Source organism: Tursiops truncatus, chromosome 20 (assembly GCF_011762595.2).
Source record: "Tursiops truncatus isolate mTurTru1 chromosome 20, mTurTru1.mat.Y, whole genome shotgun sequence".
NCBI classification, from domain to species: Eukaryota; Metazoa; Chordata; class Mammalia; order Artiodactyla; family Delphinidae; genus Tursiops; species Tursiops truncatus.
In genome coordinates, this window is record NC_047053.1 from 44,723,873 (window position 1) to 44,750,157 (window position 26,285).

At 39.4% G+C, this 26,285-nt stretch overlaps 1 protein-coding gene across 15 annotated transcripts in view; it reads right to left on the reverse strand.

The window, feature by feature from the left end:
- Window positions 1-1,655: 1,655 nt before the first annotated feature.
- The window catches only part of BPTF (bromodomain PHD finger transcription factor), a 139,518-nt gene continuing 114,888 nt past the window's right edge, over window positions 1,656-26,285 (reverse strand). For 10 of the 15 annotated variants that reach the window (XM_073797486.1, XM_073797483.1, XM_073797487.1 and 7 more), the window contains 7 exons: window positions 22,771-22,853; window positions 22,245-22,470; window positions 18,338-18,666; window positions 14,391-14,583; window positions 13,381-13,465; window positions 7,678-7,864; window positions 1,656-2,552 (listed from right to left, as the gene is read on the reverse strand). In XM_073797486.1, the coding sequence (XP_073653587.1) occupies window positions 2,516-2,552; window positions 7,678-7,864; window positions 13,381-13,465; window positions 14,391-14,583; window positions 18,338-18,666; window positions 22,245-22,470; window positions 22,771-22,853 (1,140 nt within the window). In that variant the 3' untranslated portion in view covers window positions 1,656-2,515. Of the gene's footprint in view, window positions 3,398-7,677; window positions 7,865-13,380; window positions 13,466-14,390; window positions 14,584-15,341; window positions 15,516-18,337; window positions 18,667-22,244; window positions 22,471-22,770; window positions 22,854-26,285 lie in introns of those variants that run through there. The other 5 variants (XM_019944389.3, XM_019944393.3, XM_073797481.1 and 2 more) reach the window with 3 other exon arrangements.

A 26,285-nucleotide genomic window follows, 5' to 3' on the forward strand; every position in this document is an offset into this window, starting at 1 on the left:
TATATACAAGCCCAAAGACTGTGTAGAAAAATCAAAACAGTATAACAAATGTGCATTCTACTACTTGGATTATTGAAAGCAAAATAGCTGTAATATGTATATTTTACTGAGTAGCAGAAGCTTGTCAAATACTCGTAGAAAAGCAGCTTTTGAAACTCAGTATAAGAATGCATGTTTTTCCAAAAATTACTTTTGAAACACTAAAGCTCTGTAGTTGATAAAACCATAAAATGTCTATGTATTTATATGGTGATAGAAACTGCAAAAGGCTTTATACTATTAAATACATATATGAAATTAACATATTCCTGGCCTGAGGATTCCCACAAAATTTACCTTTTTTGTACAATCTGGCAATGCCAACATCTACAGAAAATATGTTAACCAACCAACCACTGTTTCATTAGAAACCGCACCAAATCCAATGTCAAAAACATTACTTTATTTTTCTAGGATGAAATGTCCTATTACGTACAAAAAGAACTGCTGTTTAAATTTGCCACAATCTCTTAAAAACATAGCAATCTATTGCCTACAGGTAGGAAAGTTCTTGCTGCAACAAGTTTTAAATGATTAAGCCCATCTATATCTATATATATATATATGAATAAATAGTACAGAAATACTGTGACATGATGAGATGCAGAATAATTTTATAATTCATTAAAATGTAGGATTCTTGCATCAGCACAGTGCATACAATATGTAACATTTTTTAAAAGTTAAAGGACAAAATAACCTATATTTGACTACTTCCATGTTAGTATTTTAAGCAAAAACTGTTTCCATGTTTTCAATATTGAGCAATTAGTCTCTTTAGTTTGTAAGCATAAGTTTAAGTGATATTTTTATGTACAAAAAGGAATGGGCTTCATTAGATAAAATTAACCCAGAATAACTTGTACACCTGAGCCTGTAAGAAGAAAGAACTGGGAACTGTTAGCAACGTCTTTCTTTTAAGAAACTACGGTCCGGGAAAGGTTTTGCATAGCAGGGTGATATTAAACAGAAAGAAACTTTTAAAAAACAATAATGGGATAAATTCCAGAACTTGGTAGGACAAAGCTAATACGAATTAGTGCAAAATCTAGTAACATTTTTGCAAAGCTGCATAAACCAACTATGGCAGATCTCACAGAAGCTATTATTACAATGAAGAAATACAACATGTAAGATTAGAACACTGAAAGGAAAAACATGCAAAATACGCCTTCCTCTGCTGCTTCCATTTTTTTCCCCTACCGCTTACACTACTTCTTCTTATGTGGGAAAAAAACCCAAAAAAACTCAACCAACAAACAAATACAAAAAGGATGAAGTCATTTTAAAAAATGCCCTTCATAAAATACAAGCAGTGGCCTGTAACTGATAATTTGCCTGGTATCATATAACGTACAGATGAAGGCGATGTGTATTTTGTCACATTACCTTTTTATTAGTCCGATCAATTGATGCAACAGGATTAGCACCCCTGAATATTTTTCTTCGATGTGATGACAGTGGGCTGGGAATTATAAAATGAAGGACCACTACTACCCTGGAGAAATCCAGGTACAATCAGATCCTTCTGCCTTTTATTTATTTACCTTGCAGCCCTCCCTTTCCCCTCAATGGCTTACAGAGAATCATTAGCGCACATTCAAAGACACCGTCTGTGGGAGAAAAATTATCTCCATTTATTTTGTTTCATATACATCCATAATTGAATTTTAATACAAAAAGAAAAAAAATTAGAATCTGACAAATGTTTACAAACAAGATACCTTCAAATAGATTTTACTCATTTTAACCTGGTGCAGAGTAAATGACAAATTGTACTGTTATATTCAAGGCAACAGAGTCTGTAGTCCAGGACCACTAGCCCAACCTTTATGCAAGCTTAATTTTTATCTACTATGAACAATAAACTCATTGTTGATTCCCAGTTGTGTGTGTGTGCACATGTGTACATAGCAGCTCCTTTCATAGAAAGAAAAGACATCTAGAGGTCGTCTTGTACTTTTACCTACAGGAATCATGATAAGATACAGAATGGATTACATGTAACCGGGCTGGATTTTATAAGAAAAAATAATTAGCTGACAAATGAGGGCAGCAATAAAAAAGCGTCTTTTTTGCAACAATAAATAAATACAGTTGAAAGTTTTCTGTGAGACTCTAAACCAGCTTCTTCACTGAAGAGCAGACGTGGCATTTCCATGGAGTTACACTTGACCCCATATTATCTTTTTTTCTTTCTTTCTTTTTTTTTTTCTTCAATAAACAAAGTTTTCCCGCTTCTGCCACAATAGTAAAACCATTTGATCTTGACAAGATAATGGTGTCGTTGACTTTGCTTTTCCCTTGTCCGTTGGACAAAATTGGCCAAGAATATAATTGGACTGTTATGACCAATAAAAACGAAGTTTAGGTCAAGTCTTGTCAGGATAACCTGACTAAAAACATCTGGCTCCTTAATTTAAAACAGTTCAACCAGATTCTTGCTGTGTTTTATGTTAGGTTAACACGCTGAACTTTAAGAAGCTGTAGACTGCAGTTTGTTGTTATGAGACCTACAGAATACAGAAAAAAGGGAACAATTAAGCACCCTTCATTTTTGAAAACAGTGATGCTTTATGCGGATGCCAAGGTCAGTCTGTCTGGGGAAAGCAGCCATGTTCTTTCATTCACCCTTGGCAAGCAAATATATGAGAACAAGTAAGAAATTTTTACCCTATAAAATTAAAAATTTTCATCGTACACTAAACGTGGTAATTCATTGGAAAAAGCCAATATTAAAAGAAAGAAATATAAATATATATACATATATATATATATATATCCAATACAACATTTTTAGCCAAAGGAACAAATAGAGACATTTACAGAAGCATTACCATTGTGGTAGAAGGTGTGTGTGTGTGTGTGTGTGTGTGTGTGTGTGTGTGTGTGTGTGTGTGTGTGTGTGTGTGTGTGTGTGTGTGTACGTACGCACACATTTATTTACATTGAGTTGGGGAATATGAAGGAAAAAAATATTAAAAGGAGAAAAATAACAGTATTAAAATCACATTTTTCTATTAAATTTCAGAAAGTGTCCTTTCTAGTTTCACAGTTTTATTAACAACTTTTGTTAGTAAACCAAGTTACTGTACAGTTATCAAGTATGTTCTATTGCAATAGTGTATATAAATACAGTCTTCTCGGAGTTTACAATTCTTAAATACATTGTTCAACATGGCTGCTAGAATAAATTGTTTACTACTATACATCTTTTTTTAAACATTAAAAAATTATATTAACTCATCTGAACTCTGGGGGGCAATTTTGAATTAGGTAATCAAGTGGTACAATAAAAGAGTGACCCCAACATCCAGTTCTGATTCCAGTTAAAAATTCAGACTAAAGATATCACAATCTGTAAGAAAAGAAAGAACATGGATGATATAAATGATGAATTATAACAAAGAACAGTTATGAAAATAATGCTGGAGATCACAAATTAAAAATGGGGAAAGTACGGCAAAGGAAACCCTGGAAATCCATAAAAAATAGTATTTCAGTGACTGGCTACATATATGTTTCATTCTGCCCTAAATCTGGAAATCAACAAAAATCCCCTAATATCTCTTCACATATCATTTTATTTACATCAGCAGACTTGAGCAAACTTCTCAGTTGGCTCCCATGTTCTTTAATAAAAATTACATAAGCCAGGATATAATAAAAAGCTACATGAAACCACCAAATGGCAAGCTCTCCCGAGCGGCCCCTTCACCATGCAGACCCCGCCTCTGGGCCTCCTCTCCTTCCCCCAGTCCCTTGGTTTTGCAGCAGGCCCACCTCAGCAGCTGCCGCCACCATCCCCCTCTGCATCCTGCCTGCAAGCCTGGCAGCAGGGTGGGATTCAAATCCCCCAGCTTCCACTTCCACCAAAGGCTAAAGCCTTTTCAGCTGAAAGAAGCAGTTCTAGAAATTTAACTGGAGTAATGACTACACGAGGCACGAAGCAGGAAGCAAAAGAGCACGGAGGGCTTGTACGAAGCTGTGGTCCTCGGTCCTATCTTCACTCACCCTGAAAACCAGGCTCTCCAGGATGAGTTACCTGGAACTTTCAGTTCTTAGGTAGGTAGATTTCTTACACTGCTATTTCTTATTTTATCAACTTTATATTGTTTAAATCCTGCTATGGCAAACGAGAACTGAACTCGTGGAACCATTTTCCCTCCTCCCTTCTTGAGTACAAGTTCTATTTCTCCGTAATTTAAAATTAAATCTTTCCATGCTTTGTCTGCAGACATTCCAAAAGTTGAAAATCAATGTACTGTTTACATGACTATGTAAATATTTTTCTCTGTAGCACCTAATCTTTTGCTAGGAGGGCATTCTTAGTAACCTATACAACTTTTTGCCTTTCATGGAGTTTCTAATTGACTTTCATTCCCCCCTTACATTCTTAAGTTATCTAATGTATGAATCAATTTTTCCCCTCCAGACGCATCCCTCTTGGGAGTGCTCCATTCTCCTGCTCCAATTTGAACTGCCTGCTGCATGGGCCTGCTGTACAAATGTCACTCTGGGTCAGAGTCGTTCTCTTTGCTTTCTTGAAATTCAAGGTCTTTTGTTTTCTTGACTTGCTTCTTTATTTTGCTAGTGCACATCTTAAAATAACTTGCTAAGAAAGTATGCAAGGAAAAGAAGCCCTTTCTGATCCTTATATGACTTGAAAATGTACTTATGCTGCCTCTACGTTTGACTGGCTAGACACAGACTTCATGTTTCCTCAAACTTTTGGATTTATTCTTCCATAATCCTCTAGCATTCCATGTTGCTACAGAAAAGTCTGATACCAGTCTAATTCCTGTTAATTTATAAGTTGTTTTATCCTCTTTACAAGCTTTCAGAAGAGCTTCCTCCATCCTTAGCCTCTCTGGAGGTTTTACAGTGATGCATATGTGCGGTGGACCTTTTCCCACTTGTCCAGACTGGCTTAGACGTTTGTTTATCCACTCCACTCCACGACCCCGGCCCCGGCCCCAGTCCATCTCCCTATCCCACAGGAACAAGAGCTCCGTGGAGAGCGGGAACTTGGTTTGATCTGCTGCTATAGTCAATTCTGACACACAGCCGGGGCTCAATAACCATTTTTTGAATGAATAGTTTTGCTTGGATTTGAAGTTGTGTGCCTCTCACTGGTTTGGAAATATTTCTTATATTAAAGTAGTCTTTTGATAATTTCCTCTCCTCTGTCTTCTCTGTTCTTTCTTTCTGGAATTTCCATGAAATGAATACTGGATACTTTATAACATTTTTTTCTTTCCTATTTTTCATCCCCTTGTCGTTTTGCTCTTTCCACTGAGAGTTCCTTGATTTTAACTTTCAATGTGTGCAATAAGTTTAAAAAAATTTCCAGTTACTCTTTTTCTCAGATTGTTCTTTATTTCTAATATCCTGTTCACTATTTTGCAGATGCAGTATCTTCTAAAATTTCTCTCAGGACATGACTTAGAGGCTTGTTTTGTTTTTTTAAAGCTCTCTCTTGTTCTCTCTGGAATCTATTTTTCGGTTACACCTTGACCTTTTTCTCCTTTACACTGCAGGCTTTCCTTACCTATCCGTCCGTCCCTGTCTGTTCCCACTTATGAAAAGTAAGTTAACAGCCTAGAGATGGGTGCCTGGAGAACACTGTGTGTGTGTGTGTGTGGCTTACTGACTGGCAGGCTTTGCTTTAGATCAGAGTTTTCAGTCTCAACACAACTGACATTTTGGAGTTGGATAATTCTTTGCTTTAAGGCTATCCTACGCACTGTGGGACGTTTAGCACCATCTCTGGCCTCTACTGATTAGATGCCAGTACCACTAACCACCTCCAAGTGTGACAAACAGCAATGTCTCTAGGCATCGCTAAATATCCCTTACGGGGTGGGGGTGAGTAAATTATCCTGTTGAGAGCCCCAGCGTTAGAATGAGGGAGCTGATCCTTCAGAGATCAGGGGATTTTCCTCTGGGTCCATTCTCTTCTGTCTACTCTAGTTCTCTGCAGACGGTTTATTCTCCTTCTTTGGAGAAGAACCCTGTGTTCTTCCAGTTCTTTGGGCATCCTACGCAGGCTGCACACTGGGGTTAAAGGAGGGTGTGACCAGCCCAGATTTAGATCTTCAGTTAACCACTCTCTCCTCCTACTCTCTAGAGCCTTCGATTCTATTTCAGAGTCTCCGTGTTGGAGGCTGTCTGGGGTCCTGCTGGTCGGCGGGAGCCCGCGAGGAGTCATCTGGCTGCGCGTGCCCGCCTTCACCGGTCAGCCGCCTTCCATCTGCTGTCCCTCACAATCTGCTGAAATCTCATCAGCTAACTAACTTCTACCATATTCCTTTCACCACTCTGAGTTTACCCCTCTTTATTCCTTTATTATTATTTTCCTGGGGACTCTGTCATATTAAGTAAGTCCTCTTCCATTTTAAGTTTTACAGCTAACGGGTTAACAGATAGGCAACGATAAAAATGGGAAAGTTTTAGAGATTCTGTGAAGTCTCTCGGTTGGTGGTCTACACAGCCTGCCTGCCCACCGGCTTTCCTTCCCTCCTTGCCTATAGTTTTTGACTCCTTCGCTGAGAAGGTGATTGGATACTTCAGTTGTGCTTGTCCTTCACTTTTAGTTTACGCAAACTGACTCTGAAGTACAGTTCTTGATCTACCTTGTTACAGGAGAGGGAGAGAAAATACCCTGAAGATTTTCCTCCGAGAAAAACGACTAGGTAGAGCACTGAGTCTTATGCTTTGGTATGCAGAGTCCCGTGGGAGTTCATTAGGTAATACAGATGCCCAGACCCCAGCCCAGCCAAGATCTACCCAATCTGACTAGGGAGGATCAAGCTTGCGGGCTGGAGGATGGGGGATGGTGAACAATGAATCTCAGGGCTACAGAGCGGTGGCAGCTCTCAAAGAAAAGGGAAACAGGCTTCCGTTGAAAGGAAGAAAGTCATGGGCTTGGGGAGGAGCAGGTGCGGAAGGTCAGAAACAGAAGGCGCGAAGGTCACAGTACCTGAATAGCATGCAAAGCTGCTCAATGTTTTTATGCTACGAGAGGTTCAAAGAAAAGGTCTGTGGACTTGGATTAAAGTTTAGTTTTGTCCACAGATAAAATCCATTAGAATAAAACAATTTATGATTTCAAAGATACAGCAAACGCAAATGAAAGAGAAAGCGCTTAAATCCCCACTTGGTGGTCTTCCCCTTACTCTACCCTACAGAACAGTCTTTTTTTTTAAACATTATTTTGTTGAATTCTACCAGTCTTTGAGCATTTCACCTACTATATGCTGTGTTGAGTATTAGTCTCATAGTTTTAAAAAACTATTTTTTTGGCTGCGCGGCTTGCGGGATCTTAGTTGCCTGACCAGGGATCGAACCGCGGCCCCCTACAGTGAAAGCGTGGAGTCCTAACCGCTGGACCGCCAGGGAAGTCCCAGGACAGTCATTTTTATACTTCTGTAAACTCAGTGAGAGCAAGAACTCTTACTACTACTATCTTTGTATGTGCCCCATGGCATTTAAGACAGCATCTTACATTCTGTAAGCATCTGATAAATGCTTTTTGAATTTTAAAAAGTGACTATAATTTTAAGCAGATCATAAACAAACCCAGCAATTTCTCGTTAGGAGCTGAATTAGTTCAGAGCGCTGAACACATCTGCTTACCTGCTGGCCTTGAATCCTTTCAATTTCTGTACAAAGAATGATTCAAGAACTTCTGCACACTGGTAAAAAGGAGAATCACTTGGATTGTAGTAACGACAATTATCAAAAATTTTGGTCATATCTGCTACAAATTCTGTCAGCTTTTCATAATATCTTCTTTGTACTCTTTCTTCCATGGTGGCGAGGTCTTAAAAACAAAATGTAAAAGATTTTCAAAGCTTTAAGGTTGTTCCAGTGTGGATACTGCCTGCAGTTCTGACAAATAAGAATACATAACATCTTGCCCAAGCAGTCCTGGAACCAGGCTGGTTTACCAGTGAAGACTACATAGCAATTCTTGAAGAAAACAGCAGCACTTTTCCAATTTTGTTTTTGATTCGGGGTCTAAAAGATAAATCTTGGCTACCGTTAAGAAGGGTCTTTTACTTTCAATAAACTACAGAGAATAGCTCTTTATTCAACTGGTTTGAAACAAAGCAAACACTACACCAACATGAATACGTACCTAAGTATAACACATTTTCACATGCAAACAATTGATTAAATACCTTACATGTACAAAGAGAAGGAGTCCAGAATTAAGAATAATATCTCTGTGGTTTTGTGATCCTTCTATTAGACTTTAATAATATAATTTTGTTTCCTTTTAAATTTTTATTGTTACCTTTTATTGGTGACAAGTGATCCTGACTTACCGATTATGTTGGTAATGATATAAAGTGTCTACTTAAAATAAACTTAAGGGAAAAATATTAGCTGATATGAATAAAAATAGCAGTATGTAATAGTAGAGGTAGTGTGCAGAATTGGAAAAAATTACTAGGGTGGTACACAGGTAACTGCTGTGGAATACTGAGCTAAATCCACCCAAAGTAACAGTGGGTCCCAGGAGACAGTTGTGCTTGAAGGAAAATTCCATATACAACATGACATAAAAACCTGGGAGAGTAAAAGGTCAGTGATCTCAAATCAATCTAGGATTCATAGATAACACAATTCCTAACTAAATCTCAATAATTATTTTAGAATTTGAGAAAATAATTTTAAAGTACATTCAAAAAATAAAAGTGTAGGAATATCTAAGAAACATTTGAAAAATAAAAGTAAAGGGAGAAAATTTAATCTATGAGACATTAAAAAAAATTACAGGGACTTCCCTGGTGGCGTAGTGGTTAAGAATCCGCCTGCCAATGCAGGGGACATGGGTTCGAGCCCTGGTCCGGGAAGATCCCACAGCCTGCGGAGCAACGAAGCCCATGTGCCACAACTACTGAGCCTGCGTGCCTAAAGCCCACAGGTCTGCAACAAGAGAAGCCACCGCAATGAGAAGCCCGCGCACCGCAATGAAGACCCAATGCAACCAAAAATAAATAAATAAAATAAATTTATATAAAAAAATTTATAAAGCTGTGATAACAAAACGTGTGGCATTGCACAACATGATACAAACATTAATGGAACTGAATTCAAAACAGGAACAGACATAACTGTATTCAGCGTAAGAATTTCACCTATGTTGAGGATGTCATTTCAAATAAGCAGAGACAGGAAGAATTCATTAATAAATTGGGTTGAGGCAACTGCCTACCTATATCTGAAGAAAAATTCTACCTCACACTATATGCCAAAGTAATCCGAGGTGAATTAAAATTTAAGGACAAAAATGAATGTAGTTAATCACTGAATTGTGCGTATAAAAGTAGTTAAAAATGGCAATTTTATGTTATACATATAATATTTTAACACACAAACACATCTTTGATAGTTCCAGTTTACGCAGGTAGGGGAAAAACGTGTAAACAAGAACAACTGCAAAAATGTACCCAGCCTGATTAAATTCCGAACAAGACTTGGGCGCATCCATTCTGTGTAGGTCACATAAGCTGTACAGGTAGGCAGAAAGCTTAACACAGCCCGCCCGAATATCACCATATTCAGACTTAAGTTCTGGGCACTTCCTGACTAACTGTAATAAAGTATGTGAGTAGTGTTTGGACATTTAATGATTTCAACTTAATTAGTATCCCTTAAAAAAAAAAAAGTACTAGGAGAACATACACGTAAGTATTTATATATCTGGGGTAGGGAAAAAGGCTAAAAATACAACTCTAAAGGTAGAATTCATAATGATTAATAGATCTGAATTAAAAAAATGTTAAAAACTATCACATGACCAAAAAATTGCCATAAAACATTAAAATATCCTTAGTTTATAAATAACCCTTAAGTAACACTGACAACAGTATGAATATATCAAGAGCAAAATGGCAAAATACATAAATAGGGAACTCATGCAGAAGTACAAACAGTAATAAGCACATCACTAGTTACTGAAGACAGGCAAAGCCAAAGAGTCACTTCCTTTGCCCAAATTAGCAGAAATTAAAAATTAAATAACATCAGCCTATTAACAGGGGCTACCTCTAAAGGTGGATGAAAGTGGTGGTAAATTTTACATTTTACTCCCTATATCTCTGTAACATCTGCATTTATACATCAAACATATTCTTTCGAAATAAGTATTTACAAAGAAAACTTTTTCTCCTCGAAAGAATGATAATGCTCAGGGTTTTCAAGTGTGCAGAGAAAAGGGTACAGATATATGCTATCAGTGGAAACTGGTTCAATCTGCTGAAGTGCAATTTGAAAATACTTACCAAAAGCCTAAAAAGTATACACACCCTTTGGCACAGAAATTCTATTTCTAGAAATTTTTCCTAAGAAAACAAACAAGAACAGGGCAGATGCACAAGGATGTTCACAGAAGTGTCATTTATAGCAGCAAAAACTGCAGACAGCCAAAAAATCCATTATGGAGGGGTGATTAAATAAATTACCTTAACGTCATACAATTAAAAACGATGTAGGGGGGACGTCCCTGGTGGTGCAGTGGTTAAGAATCTGCCTGCCAATGCAGGGGACAGGGGTTCAAGCCCTGGTCCGGAAGACCCCACATGCCACTGAGCACCTACGCCCGTGTGCCACAACTACTGAGCCTGTGCTCTAGAGCCCATGAGCCACAACTACTGACCCCCATGCCACAACTACTGAAGCCCACGCGCCTAAAGCCCGTGCTCCGCAACGAGATGCCACCGCAATGAGAAGCCTGCACACCGCAACAAAGAGTAGCCCTGCTCACCGCAACTAGAGAAAGCCCACGCACAGCAATGAAGACCCAACGCAGCCAAAAGTAAAATAAATTTATAATCAATCAATCAATCACGTTAGTAACTTTCCAGACATTTGCTATGCATCTCTAAACACATGTACATACCCTTAGAAAACATACAACTGTTCACTGCTTAAAACCCAGGGATTGCTCTGTAACTTTCCTATTTCTTTCAACAGTATGCTTGGGAGACCTGTATTATCTGTATGTACATACCCACATAAAATGCTGTTTATCTTGGTGGTATTAAAAAAAGAAAAGAAAAAGACAGGAAAACATTCTAGCTCTTCAAGAAAAGAATTTTGGCTAAATAAGTTAAGGCATATTCAATTTACAGACTATACAAAGCCATTAATATCATGTTATTGAAGATTAATGACACAGGAAAATGACTGCCAGACACAAACATTTACTATATGATCTCAATATTAAAAAAAAAAAAAGTTTTCAATTTTTACACACACACACAGACACACACACACGAACACACCAAAATGTGATAGCATTCAGTGAGAAAAAGATCAAAAGTGCATTTATCTTTTCTTACTTTTTTTATTTCTTAAATTTTCTATAATCAAGTTATTTTTAGAAGCAAAAGACATCTATTTATTTAAATAAACACCCCAGGTACTTTCTCAAAGGAGATTATTCAAATCTGAAATGTGTACAATGATTAATTCCTTCTATCTTAGACATGAGGAGGATAGAGGTAACGGCTACTTAACGTATTTATGGTTTTTCTTCCCGAAGATAAGCCCTCATTTATCTCTTCTTCATGTTTCTGCATCTTTGAAGTTGCCGTCAATACAACCCCTGTCTTTTTTTTTTCTTAAAAACCTGTTTGAACTTTAATTCCTTTAATTTTTTCCTTTTATTTTTAAACTGAGGTATAATTGACATTGAACACTGTGGTACCTTTATGTATACAATGCGATGATTTTTTTTTTTTAATTTATATATTTTTGGCTGTGTTGGGTCTTCGTTGTTGTGGGGGCTTTCTCTAGTTGCAGTGAGTGGGGGCTACTCTTCGTTGCGGTACACGGGCTTCTCATTGCGGTGGCTCCTCTTGTTGCGGAGCACGGGCTCTAGGCACACGGGTTTCAGTAGTTGCAGCATGCAGGCTCAATAGTTGTGGCACACGGGCTTAGTTGCTCCGCGGCATGTGGGATCTTCCCGGACCAGGGATCGAACCCATGTCCCCTGCATTGGCAGGCGGATTCTTAACCACTGCGTCACCAGGGAAGTCCCAATGGGATGATTTGATGTTTGTATATATTGAGAAATGATCACCACAATACTTTTATTTAACATCCGTCACCGCATATAGTTACAAACTTTTTTTTTTTTGGTGATGAGAACTTTTAAGATCCACTCTCCTGGCAACTTTCAAATATACAATAAAACCATACCCATTTAAAAAATGCTTAGCTGGCCGTTTGGAATATTTTCATCAGCTAGAGCTAATTTTGGGGCAGTTTTGGAAGCTTTTAGCTATGTTTTAATTTCTATAACTTCTTTCGTAGATAAAGTATTTTTAATATAATCACCGGTAGCTGTTCATCTTAATACAGTAAATCCCCTACATATGAATGAGTTCCGTTCCGAGAGCACGTTCGTAAGTCTGACAAAGTTAGCCCAGGTACCCAACTAACACAATCAGCTATATAGTACTGTACTATAATACGTTTGTAATACTTTTCAAACAAATACTACACAGAAAACATTTTTAATCTTACAGTACAGTATAGTACTGTATACTTGAAAAGTATACAGTAGTACCAGCCACATCACCGATGCTTTTACACTTGCTTCCAGACATCCTGGGCTTGAAATAAAGATACTGTACTACTGTACTCTATACAGTACTGTACAGTAAAGTACACAAAAGCACAACCACTTGTAGAGGATGCACACATGTGACAATGTACACCAGACACGTGAACTAACTTACATGACTGGACATGCGAATGCACGTTCGCATTTTCGAAAGTTCGCAACTTGAAGGTTTGTTATGTAGGGGACTTACTGTACAGTTACTTGTAGCTGTTATTTAGTACCACTTTTATTTTCTGGGCAATGAGGCTATATTCTCTTGAATTTCTACCTTTGCTCTCCTTCAGGAAAAGATGAAGAAGAGGTGACAGGAAAGAGGAGAGGCTCACAAGGACCCCAATCCGTTCACCGATTTCACTCATTATACAGTAGAGAATACTCTGCTCATCCTTTGATTTAGCTACTCCTCTACTGATGGCTATTTATTTCATTTTCAGTATTTCTGCAATTATGAACACTGCTGTGATGAACAACATACCTGTGCACATGTAAATCCTAAGAGATGCAACTGCTGGGTCCAAAGGTACACACACTTGAACTTTAATACGTGCTCCCAGTTTATCCTACAAATGACCGTATACCAGTTTGGACTCTCACCAGTCTTGCTCAGCATATGTTCATGATATATCAATTTTTTGGATGATAAATGAAGTAGCTGCTGAGACTTCTGAAAAAACTCTATGTTCAACTCAAGCACTTACCCATAGGTTCCTTAATCACACCGTAATAATCTGGCGCATCATTAGGATCCACTGGTTCAAGGAAAGGCCAGGCCATCTTATGGGCCTATAATGAAAAAAAAAAAAGGCATCATACTGTCAGGTTATTGTCAGGTGGAAATGACAATTTCACTTAAGTTTCCCATTTGAGTTCTTGCATCCATCGACCTTTAAACTGGAAGAGTCAGTTTTAAACTTGAGACATGAAATTATTTATACTTAGATGATTTTTGCTGTAGTCACAGATTATCTCAGACGAGCATGCTCTGTAATAATGGTTCTCAAAGAGAGGTCTGGAACCTCGGCCTGGAGCGGGGATGGTGGAGCACTAGCTTAGGGGTCAAGGAATCTGTACTCTGGTCCCTTCACGATGACCTGCCAACTGAGCGATGTTGGCACTGCAATCACACCAATTAAACTGGAGTGGGATGGGTTCCAAGTGTGGAATGGTCACCTCTGCAGGCTAATGATGTGGCAGAGGTGTGACGGTGATGTTAAATAACATTTAACCACATATTGAGACTATTGTTCTCGTTTCAGTTCTTTCAATGCTTCTAATTATGATTACAACAGGAGGAAGTGTCAATCTAGCACTCCTATGCCTGGAATACATCTCTAATGCTTGCTAATCTTAGAAGCCACCCCCACCTTCCTTCTTGTTTTTAATAAGGGAGGGAAGGCTTTGGCTCAGAGCCTTAGATAAGCATTTGTATCTCACTAGAATTTAATCAAATTGCTTTTCAATCAATGGTGGTAAGATAGTTTTCTTTAAAAATAAAATTTAGGTTAAAAATAATGAGTCATTTTAAACATGAGCATTAGCTAAACAACAACAGTCGGCACAGGACGGACTGAAGTCTGTGGAGCACTTCAGCTGGGAGTCACTAAATAGTCAGGTGCTCTAAGATTGTAAAGGTCAAACCCCAGGCGTGTTTCCAAGGTCACGCTGATTGATTTCATCTTTAAATGCTGCACAGAGCGTGGTTTCTCACCTGTAAAGAACGCAGCACCCTCTTCAAACCCTCATAATCTTTCTCTGTTAGCGGCGTGAGCACTGTCATGGCATCCTCTGTTGACTGGCACTGTGGACAGACATACTCGTCAATGAGTTCTGCCTCACTTTGCAAGATGCCAACGCAGCGCCCATGGTACCAATTCTGACACCGATCACAGCCAATATAAAATCTGCAAGATCCGAAATGGAAATGTGAATTCAAAACAGATGGGATCACATTACTTATAATTTACTTTAAAAAGTAATAAAACATGCATTGAATATATTCTAACCCTGGGATATAAAAAAGTTTTAGTATTATAATTGTTTTAATACTTTTGAAGATTGACATTCCAATGAGTTACTTTAGTATTTCTGATGTTACGAACAAGCATTAAAGGTTTAAGAACACTGTCAAAATTGGAGAACCAATATGAAGAAAAATGTAAGACATTTAATTGACTTCAAAGCTCAAAACAAAATAAAGACAAAAATCTTTCAACTAATACCATATCAAATGGGAAGCTGATATTGGCCACCCAACTGGGAGTTCAAAATCCTAAAAGCTGTTTAACAGAGTCTCGGAGCTTGTACCCAAATTAGTGTTTTTCTAACCTGCAATAAAGCACCATTTCAAAACACTGATAAAGTCCAAACAAGTCAGGCCATTTTAATCTCATTAATTTCTATGTTACATATTGAAGAATCAAGTCTACCATTAAACCACATTTTCCCCAATGCATCTCAAACATTCACTGTGAAGCAACATAAATTTTGAAGGGGAGGTAAAGAGGGAAGAAGAGAAAAAAAAATTGGAAAAGAATTTGTAATGTAAGTGTATAATATATGCAGAAAAATACCTTGCTTTTTATTTTAAAACAAATAAGTAACCAGTCAGAGCAATTTGGCTTCCTAAATTATTAAATATGATGCTCTTATCAGAACTCACTGTGACTCATCATAAGGTGTTCTGCAGATACAGTACAATTCCTCACTGTTGCCCTCTTGTGCCCGTTTACAATCATTACAGATGTACACATCCATTTTCTTAGCCTCCTTTTCTGTGATGCCAACACATTCTCCATGATACCAGTTAGTACAAAGATCACAGCCAATATAGAACCTAAAAGCATTCACAATGAAAATGACAATGTAATTGTCATTTTGAGCTGCATGGTACGTAAGTCTGTCTTCCCTGTCCTGATTCACGTTCTTACAGGATAACTTTCTGCAATGAGTCAGCTAAACATTCTGAATCCAACCATTCTAACCCTGACAAACTACAGCATCTGATGCTATATCAAGTGTGGGGACATAGAGTCGCTCACATCTATTTCAACAAATACACTGTTTAGTGAAATGTGGGTCTTTAAAAACACACTGGAATTTGAAAAAATAAACAACACGCTGATGGTAATGTCTCCCTCTTAATGAATGTGTGTAAAACTGTAACAGGCACAAAAACCAAAGCCAAAGAATCAAAGACTTACATCTGTCAAACCTATGCCACAGAAGCCATTTCAAAATCAGGGCTATTTCTTAGATAGGTTTGAAAATGTATCTCACGATTTAAATTTGAAAACAAAGCAAAGCGCAAACACCAAGTAGAAGTTACACTACAAGGAACATGCAGGAGGTCAGCCAGTTGTAGAAGAAAAATGGTCAAAACATGGTATGAAGAAGAAAACTAAAAAAGGTACATGTAGTAATTCAGTTTCTACCAAGTTTTCTAAGTAAATATTGGAATTTAATCTAATTTTAACAGACTATGACATGGGCCAGTTTTTCAGTTAGTAGAATGTGTGTGACAATGTGGAGTGGCCAGTTTAATTAGCTGGTGAAGAACTACTTCAATTCAAAAACAGGGACACACGGAGTGGAGAGTGATGTAAGGATAGTTAATCTAAAACCACAAGATGGGGCTGTATGAGTGTATAACCGTGGGTTATCAGTTAATTAATCCTCAAGTCTTTTGTAATGTAAGATCCCAAACGGTAAAGTGAAAAGCATCTCTATGACAAACACACAGTGTATCAAAGTGTTGACGAATGCTCCGGAGGAACGCCTTGTCAAAGTCATGGCAAGAATAAGCGTGAATTGCAGGGAACCAGACTGGCCTTGCTGATCCCATTGGTTCTACCAAGGTGTTTCTTGGCAGATTCGCCTACAGGAATCGAAATAGTCCTCAAGCTTCCACCTAACCTGCTTTTGAACGTAAAGGAATAATGGTTGTGTGGTGTATCCTATTGCCACTAACTTTTTTCTTTTGAATTATGACTCCCGCATGATTTTCACTGCCGCACGTGGAGGCCTTCAGGGCGTTTTGGTATGTTGCCTTCACCAGGTGGTGGGCTGTGTGTTCTGGAAGTGAGTTCAGGACTTGAATTTCAGGTTTTAGTCACTCTCACTAGATTCCCAAAGGAGCCTACTTTGGAACAAGAGATCACTAAATACTCCTTAAAAACCACTAACTCTTCCCAACTAGAATAGGGAATGAATGAAGCCGGTATACTGAAATGTGAATAATGAAAAACTAAAAAATATGAAATATCCCCAAAATAATGAGGCAAACTCAATAGAATGAGCATACGTACACGTGTGCTGCATTTTATGCAATTTAGGTGTTAAAAAAAGTTGTGTGTGAAATGAATTTCTATGATCTGAATATTTTAAATAGGCCAAAATGTCTTGTTATTTAAGGAAATTCCATAAGCAGATCTTTCTGTAAAGAAAGAAAATCTTTTGTAAAGAAAGTAAATTTACAAAAATTGCATTGGACTTGTACTGGACTAAGGGGAAAATCAATCAATAGGGTTCTACTTTTAATATCATGTCTAATTTCTCATAAAGTAAGACAATGAAAAGTGCAGATGCCTACACTGATCTGTGTTTGATTCAACACATAGCTAAATCTACCAACAAAAAGTTTTGATTTAGCACTTGCAAACAGACTGTAATTTAAAGAGCACCACTAAAGCAGCTTCAATGTTACAGCTTAAACATCATTAAACAATTTTATTTTATAAATTGATTAGGCATCCACTTACAGTAGACATTAAGCATTCCTAATTCTAAATGATCATACTTTTTTATCACAATCAAATAAACTTTTGGGTACTGTAAAATTAACACTGTGGTTAATTTTGGCTTTAAAAACTTGGCCTGCATTTGAATGTTGAAAATGGAAGCTAAATACCTAGCTAAGTGATAATAATGATAGGAAAAAAAAAAGTGTAACTATGTTTATGGATTACTGTCTCTAAAATCTTGCATATATCACCAAATACAAGTTACAACTGTCAAAAGCAGCTTCCAGCTGCCATGCTTATCAAATTTTTGAGTGTAGTACTTGAGGAATGAGTGAAAGAATCACTTTTTGTATTTTTCTGACTTTTGTCCCCAATAAGAAAGTGGGAACTTTGACAAAAATAATATTAGGTTACAGTATTCTAATACAAAATCCATAGAATTACTTAAAATTACATGATAAAAATCCAAAACCACTCAAACTCAAAAGCCCCTTGGCACCATTCGTATGTAGGTCGTCTTTAGGATTGGATGTAATCGTGGGGTTGGGAAGATTCCAGAACAGATGATCTCAACTTTGGGTGGTGACAGTAATACACCTTTCTCCAGACAGCATTACTAATTGATCTGGAGTTGATCCAGAGAGAAGAGGAGACAGCAAAGGAGCAACAGAAAGCTTATCTGACAGAAAATATGATGAAGGACAAACACGAATCATGAACACGTGGAAAAAGAACCAAACTTTTATTCTAGTGTCAACGTTAAAAATATCAGCTGCAAAACCACAGATGAAATATTATTACCCTTATTTTTAACTGTTTTTATTTACATTGCTACTGATATACTCATTTTCTTCAAAACTGGAAACTGAGCTAAACTTTTAAGAAAATAAACTAGAGCTCAAAAAGATCTACTCACTTAGATTCATCGTAAGGCGTTTTACAAATACAGTAAAGCTTTGTGTCCTTCTTCGTTTCCTTTGAGGTAGTAGAGATCATTTTCTTCTTCTTCGACTTGGAGCTTGAGTCTCTTTCCTCTTCTCGCTTCCTCTTCTGGGAAGCCACAGGCAGCGTGGCCGTGGCCGTGGCCGTGGCTAGGGGGCCCGAGTGCTGTGGCGGGGGTGGAGGTGGCGGGGAAGGTGGAGGGGCTGGAGGTGCCGGTGCTGCGGCGGGGGAGGTGGCAGCGACAGCTGTGGCCTGCATCATGTCTTTTTCCTTCTTAATTTTCAGGTCCCTCTTGAGCTCTTCCTGTTGTCAATCAAAGAATATAAGACCATCAACTGACTTATGTAACGTTCTGGCCAGAGGACGTTACATCACCTCCCTTGTCTGAGTAGCTCCACAGTTCACTCTAAAGTGAGGGAGTCTTGTTAACTCCAAACAAGAGGGTTCTTACTACACCTTAAACCCAATTAAAACAACTAGAAATAGAAGATGAAGATTACACAACAGCTAGAAAACTGCTAGCTCTCTTCAAAGGAGGTCTGACAGAAAGATGAGCAAGTGTGTAGAAAGAACGGCCCCTCCCGCATGCCAGGGTCCTGCCCTGGTCATTGCAGTCATCACTCAGGACATGATTTCAAGTGTCCTCGCTCGCTGGCTGCTTTCTTCCGGCAAATCTCCTCGTGTCTCCTTAGAGTGAGTCTCGACATGAACTGGACGTGATACTCCAGATGTGGCCTGACCAGCCCAGAGCAAAGTAAGACAGATGTGCCTTATTTACTGTGCTCCTGTGGCTAGAATTTAAGACTGCAAGGAGAGCTATTTTCTCAATACAAATTTCGCATAAATTAAAATACTTTTTCCCATGTGAGGTATTTTACAGACACACCTCTGCTACCTAGTGCTACAACTTATTCTGAGAAATGATGATGAAAGAACTTTTATTTCCCTTGGACTTCCCTGGTGGTGCAGTGGCTAAGAATCTGCCTGCCAATGCAGGGCACATGGGTTTGAGCCCTGACCCAGGAAGATCCCACATGCCACGGAGCAACTAAGCCCGTGCGCCACAACTACTGAGCCTGCGCTCTAGAGCCCGCGAGCCACAACTACTGAAGCCCATGTGCCTAGAGCCCGAGCTCTGCAACAAGAGAAGCCACCGCAACGAGAAGCCTGCACACTGCAACGAAGAGTAGCCCCTGCTCGCTGCAACTAGAGAAAGCCCACGTGCAGCGACAATGACCCAACACAGCCAAAAGTAAATAATAAAAAAAAAAAAAGAAAAAAGAACTTTTATTTCCTTAGAGAAAAATCACTGTGATTGGCATTCATGAACAAGCTTGGTGTAATTAAACCAGAGCTATGACCAAGTTTTTAAACATCAAAAAAATTCTAACAAATAAACCAGAATGATCCTGGTTTAATGAACCTCTTTCCTCTATCTGGAGTCTAAATAGTCTTATAACTGAGAATATATGCTGTGTGACAATTCTACAGTCCTTCTCTATTTAAAAACAAAGTCTGAACTTTTTCCTAGGGAAGAAAGTAAATCTTGAGTTTCATATTCCTAATAGTATGATGTGTTTATAGCCTAAAGAGATGGATTTTAGGAAAATCAAGATCGTCAAGACAGTGTAGTAGGTACATACTTTGACATACCTCTTCAAGAACATTCCCATGGTAGTAAGATATAAAAAAGAAAAAACTGAAAAGACAGCCATGCTTGAATAAGATATAAATGTCTCTATGGAACGGAAACACAAAACCATGACCAGGGCTAAAACTGCAGGCCTCCTGGGCTCCAGATTCAGAACTGGGAAGTGCAGGCTCCCTGCTGGATGTTAAAGGCTGGCTGTGCTACACTAGGCTTCTGGAGGAAGGAAACAAAAACAAAACTCCTCTCACTTAAAATTCCAAATGCAAAATCAAATGAAAAACAATAAAAACATGTAATGTAAAAAAAAAAAAGAAAAAAAAAGAAAAAAAAAGAAAAAGCAACCAACAAAAATCAATAACCGAATCTGAATTCACTCCAAGTGAATTTTTATGTTTTATAGAACAATCTGACAAAAAACTTTATAATATGTATGAGACATTCAAAGAGTTAAATGAAGGCATAAGTTCTATTAAAAATGAGTAAGAAATATTGAAAAGACAAGCAGAGGGGGATGGAGGAGGGAGGAAAAGGTAGAAGACAACACATTTTTAGGACAGTGAAACTATTCTGTATGATAGTGTAATATGATTCTGTATTCTGTTATGTAACATGATTATATGACATCACTCATTTGTCAAATGCACAGAACTATACAACACAAAGAGTGAAACTTAATGTAAACTATGGACTTTAGTTAATAATAATGTATCAATACTGGCTTATGAATTGTACAAATATGCCACCCTAATGCAAGATGTTAATTATAGGAGAAACTGGGGTTGGGGGTAGTATACAAGAACTCTCTGCTTTCTGCATAATTTTTATGTAAATTTAAAACTGCTCTTAAAAATGAAGTCTATTTTCTAAAAAGGCAAGCATAAATGATATAAGAACAGGTAGATATAAAGGACCAATCACATATGCTGAAAATAAAAAAATCTTTATAATTAAAAATAAATTTTAAAATATGCTAGTACATATACGTTTGAATGTTGTTCCTCAAACTAAATCATCTTAGCAATAAATTCTTTAGTTAAAATAATGCTGAACGTTTCCTTTAAGTATAATTTTTCTTCCTCATTGGATAAGCGATACACTGTCAGAAGCAACACCACGACTGTATACTAGAATATTTGCAGTAGTTGTTAACATTTTTAAATGGCTGCATAGTATGTACAGTGCAGAAAAAGAAAAATGTTCAGTATATGTTGTCTCCAGCGTGATTCTGATTTTGTTTAAAATGTGTTTATATGTGAATACATTTATTAAAAGTAATATATGTAAGCTATATCCTAAAATTATTTTAAAATGGTCATCTTTGGAGGGGGGATGATCAAAGATTACCGAACCTTATTTTTGTTTACTTGGACAATGGTCGCGATCTCAGTATTTATCTAGCAGTGACTACCTTACTGAACTCTCTCTTAGATCTTAATAATTTTTCTTTGGGGTTTTGATATAATAATCATATATACACAATAACAAATTTTATCGCCTTTCTTTCTTTGGCTTAACCTTAGCTAGAATTTCTAGAGATGCTAAGCAATAATGTTGATTCTGGGCACTACCATCTGGTTTCTGACTTCAGTGGGAAGATGTCTAATGTCTCACAGTTATGTACAGTGTTTGTTAGTAGGATGATCAGTGTTGTCTTAACATCTCTCACCTTCTTAAAATGTACAAGGCACTTCTAGGGATGCTTTATATAGCCCACTTCTCTTTTAAAAAACTGTTTAAATATGTATGAATAGATGTCTTCTTTCAATTTTCAACAAATTCCCTAAGTAAGCAGAGGATTAGCCATGCCTGCAGATCATTTCCAAGTCAAGAAAGAAATCTGGTCTTATTTAATAAGCACACTTTATTTTCTTTCAACATTATTTTGCAGTTTCTCTGTCTACCTTTCTCCAGAAACGTAGCTCCTGATAACTTTTGGCAAAGACTGCGTCGCAGACAATAAGGGCTGTTGCCAAGAGGGTCCTCAAATGTTTTAATCAAAAGACTAACCTCCCCGAGTGGCTAGTTTAGAGATTACAATATACATGTAGATACAAAAATCTCTGTCATGCTTTAAAAGACATATGTCCCACTGCTTCTCATTCTAGGGACAAAAATGTAAAATCTAGAAAACAAGCTCAAATTTTAAGCTTAATGGAAATTTCAAGGGGAAAAGAAGAATAAAATTTGATGCTAAACACTGAACACAGGAGGATAGAAAATACCTTCTTACCTGCACTTCAATTTGTAGGTCTTTGTCTAGCAGTGCTCTCTTCTTCAGTATTTCGGCTTTGAGTTGCTCTTTGTGCTTGAAGAGCAGTGCAGAGAGCTTGCTGGCATTCTGTTTGCTACGTTTCTGTTCCACGCTCTCCTCTCGCTTCCGTTTTTTTGCTGCCTGTTTTTCTTCTTTATCTATCTTATCCAAAATATACTTCATCACCTGGTTACAGACAATCATTCTAGAGAGAAATACACAATCTATGTAATACTGGGCATCTCCTTCTGAAAGACTTAAGACAAAATTTTTCTACGTCTTTACAGTTGGTACAAACTTTCTGTGACTGGAAAGCTTCAGAGCGATTGGAACCAGTTATGAGCATCTGTTAGTACTGAGTGTTCTCATTTAATAAACTTCAATCAAGGTAAAAACAATATAAACTCAGAACTCCTGTGTGTGTGTGTGTGTGTGTGTGTGTTAAAGAGAAGAGACTGATATACAGTGAGACCCAGTGTAATGGGTTATAAACATTTCTCCCTACCTTTGATTCTCTTCTCTTTCAGCTGGAGTCATGGTCTTTTTCTGTTTTAAATGTTCTATTACAGCATTATGCTTCATCACCACCTTCAGGACAGAACAAAATCCAAAAATGCATATTTTATAATGACTACAAGTTGGTACACAGGTAACAACAGTAGAAATCTGAGCACATGTATGTGTTTCCCAAAGAAACTAAGAATTTTATATCGTAATACAAATAAAATGAGAGCTACTGTCTGGCCCGGGTGCTTATCACATACCCGGCACTGTGCCCAGGGAAGCAGCTGACATTACCTTGTTTATTCACCGTAACGACGCTGAAAGGTAGGGAAACTTTTATAAATGAGATAGTGAGACATAAAGAACTTACTAACTTGTTTGAGATTAAAGAATTAATACAGCTCTAATTTTAACCCAGCTATCATCCTTCAATAACCATGTTTTTAACATTATGCTCTCCGTCCCAGGCATTCATTTTAAAGATCACCCCACCCCCGCCCCATTGCCACCTTGTGCAGATATTAGGGTAAAGACAGACATTGTAATAATTCTCAGTTCATGGACCATACAGTGCTAAAAGCTGGATAATAATGCATTTTAACACATTATATATGACGTTAATTTTTTAAGAATATTACTATACATCTTCAAATTCCCTCTGCTGGGGCTTCCCTGGTGGTACAGTGGTTGAGAGTCCGCCTGCCGATGCAGGGGACGCGGGTTCGTGCCCCGGTCCGGGAAGATCCCACATGCCGCGGAGCGGCTGGGTCCGTGAGCCATGGCCGCTGAGCCTGTGCGTCCGGAGCCTGTGCTCCGCAACGGGAGAGGCCACAACAGTGAGAGGCCCGCGTACCGCAAAAAAAAAAAAAAAAAAAAAAATTCTCTGCTGCTTAAAACACTTCTAACAGGAACACCTTGGGACTTCCGGGAAGATGGCGGAAGAGTAAGACTCGGAGATCGCCTTCCTCCCCACAGATACACCAGAAATACATCTACGCGTGGAGCGGCTCCTGCGGAGCACCTACTGAACGCTGGCAGAAGACCTCGGACCTCCCAGGGGGCAAGGAACCCCCCACATACCTGGTTAGGGCAAAAGAAAAAAATAAACAGAGACAAAAGGATAGGGATGGGTCCTGCACCAGCGGGAGGGAGCTGTGAAGGAGGAGAGGTGTCCACACGCTGGGAGGCCCCTTCGCGGGCGGAGACTGCGGGTGGCGGAGTGGGGGAGCTTCGGAGGCGGAGACTACGGGTGGCGGAGTGGGGGAGCTTCAGCGCCGCGGAGGAAAGCACGGCAACGGGGGTGCGGGGGGCAAGGCGGAGAGATTCCAGTGCAGAGGATCGGGGCCGACCGGCACTCGCCAGCCGAGGGGCTTGTCTGCTCGCCCGATGGGGCGGGCGGGGCTGGGAGCTGAGGCTCCGGCTTCTGTCGGAGCGCTGGGAGAGGACTGGGGTTGGCGGCGTGAACACAGCCTGCGGGGCGTTGGTGCACCGCGGCTAGCCGGGAGGGAGTCCGGGGAAAGGTCTGGACCTGCCGAAGAGGCAGGAGACTTTTTCTTCCCTCTTTGTTTCCTGGTGCGCGAGTAGAGGGGATTAAGAACGCTGCTTGGGAGAGCTCCGGGGACGGGCGCGGGACGGGCGCGCAACGGGCGCGAGCCGCGGCTGAAAGTGCGGAGCCCAGAGACGGACATGAGACGCTAAGGCTGCTGCTGCCGCCACCAGGAAGCCTGTGTGCGAACACAGGTCACTGTCCACACCCCCTTCCGGGGAGCCCCGCCACTGCTGGGGTCCCGGGATCCAGGGACAGCTCCCCCAGGAGAGTGCACGGCGCGCCTCAGGCTAGCAACGACACGCTGGCCTCTGCCGCCGCGGGCCCGCCCCACACTCCGCGACCCTCCCTACCCCCCCCCCCCCCCCCCCCCCCCGCCCTGAGTGAGCCAGAGCCTCCGAATCAGCGGCTCCTTTAACCCCGTCCTGTCTGAGCAAAGAACAGACGCCCTCCGGCAATCTACACGCACAGGCGGGGCCAAATCCAAAGCTGAGCCCCTGGGAGCTGTGAGAACAAAGAAGAGAAAGGGAAATCTCTCCCAGCAGCCTCAGAAGCAGCAGATGAAAGCTCCACAATCAACTTGATGTACCCTGCATCTGTGGAATACATGAATAGACAACGAATCATCCCAAATTAAGGAGCGGTGTGGATGAAAGGCTCTTGGTGCTGCAGCCAGGAGTTAGTGCTGTGCCTCTGAGGTGGGAGAGCCAACTTCAGGACACTGGTCCACAAGAGGCCTCCCAGCTGCACATAATATCAAACGGCGAAAATCTCCCAGAGATCTCCATCTCAACGCCAGCACCCAGCTTCACTCAACGACCAGCAAGCTACAGTGCTGGACATCCTATGCCAAACAATTAGCAAGACAGGAACACAACCCCACCCATTAGCAGAGAGGCTGCCCAAAATCATAATAAGTCTACAGACACCCCAAAACACACCACCAGATGTGGACCTGCCCACCAGAAAGACAAGATCCAGCCTCATCCACCAGAACACAGGCACTAGTACCCTCCACCAGGAAGCCTACACAACCCACTGAACCAACCTTAGCCATTGGGGACAGACACAAAAAACAACAGGAACTACGAACCTTCAGCCTGCAAAAAGGAGACCCCAAACACAGTAAGATAAGCAAAATGAAAAGACAGAAAAACACACAGCAGATGAAGGAGCAAGATAAAAACCCACCAGACCTAACAAATGAAGAGGAAATAGGCAGTCTACCTGAAAAAGAATTCAGAATAATGATAGTAAAGATGATCCAAAATCTTGGAAATAGAATAGACAAAATGAAAGAATCGGTTAACAAGGACCTAGAAGAACTAAAGATGAAACAAACAATGATGAACAACACAATAAATGAAATGAAAAATACTCTAGATGGGATCAGTAGCAGAATAACTGAGGCAGAAGAACGGATAAGTGACCTGGAAGATAAAATAGTGGAAATAACTACTGCAGAGCAGAATAAAGAAAAAAGAATGAAAAGAACTGAGGACAGTCTCAGAGACCTCTGGGACAATATTAAACGCACCAACATTCGAATTATAGGGGTTCCAGAAGAAGAAGAGAAAAAGAAAGGGACTGAGAAAATATTTGAAGAGATTATAGTTGAAAACTTCCCTAATATGGGAAAGGAAATAGTTAATCAAGTCCAGGAAGCACAGAGAGTCCCATACAGGATAAATCCAAGGAGAAATACGCCAAGACACATATTAATCAAACTGTCAAAAATTAAATACAAAGAAAGCATATTAAAAGCAGCAAGGGAAAAACAACAAATAACACACAAGGGAATCCCCATAAGGTTAACAGCTGATCTTTCAGCAGAAACTCTGCAAGCCAGAAGGGAGTGGCAGGACATACTGAAAGTGTTGAAGGAGAAAAACCTGCAACCAAGATTACTCTACCCAGGAAGGATCTCATTCAGATTTGATGGAGAAATTAAAACCTTTACAGACAAGCAA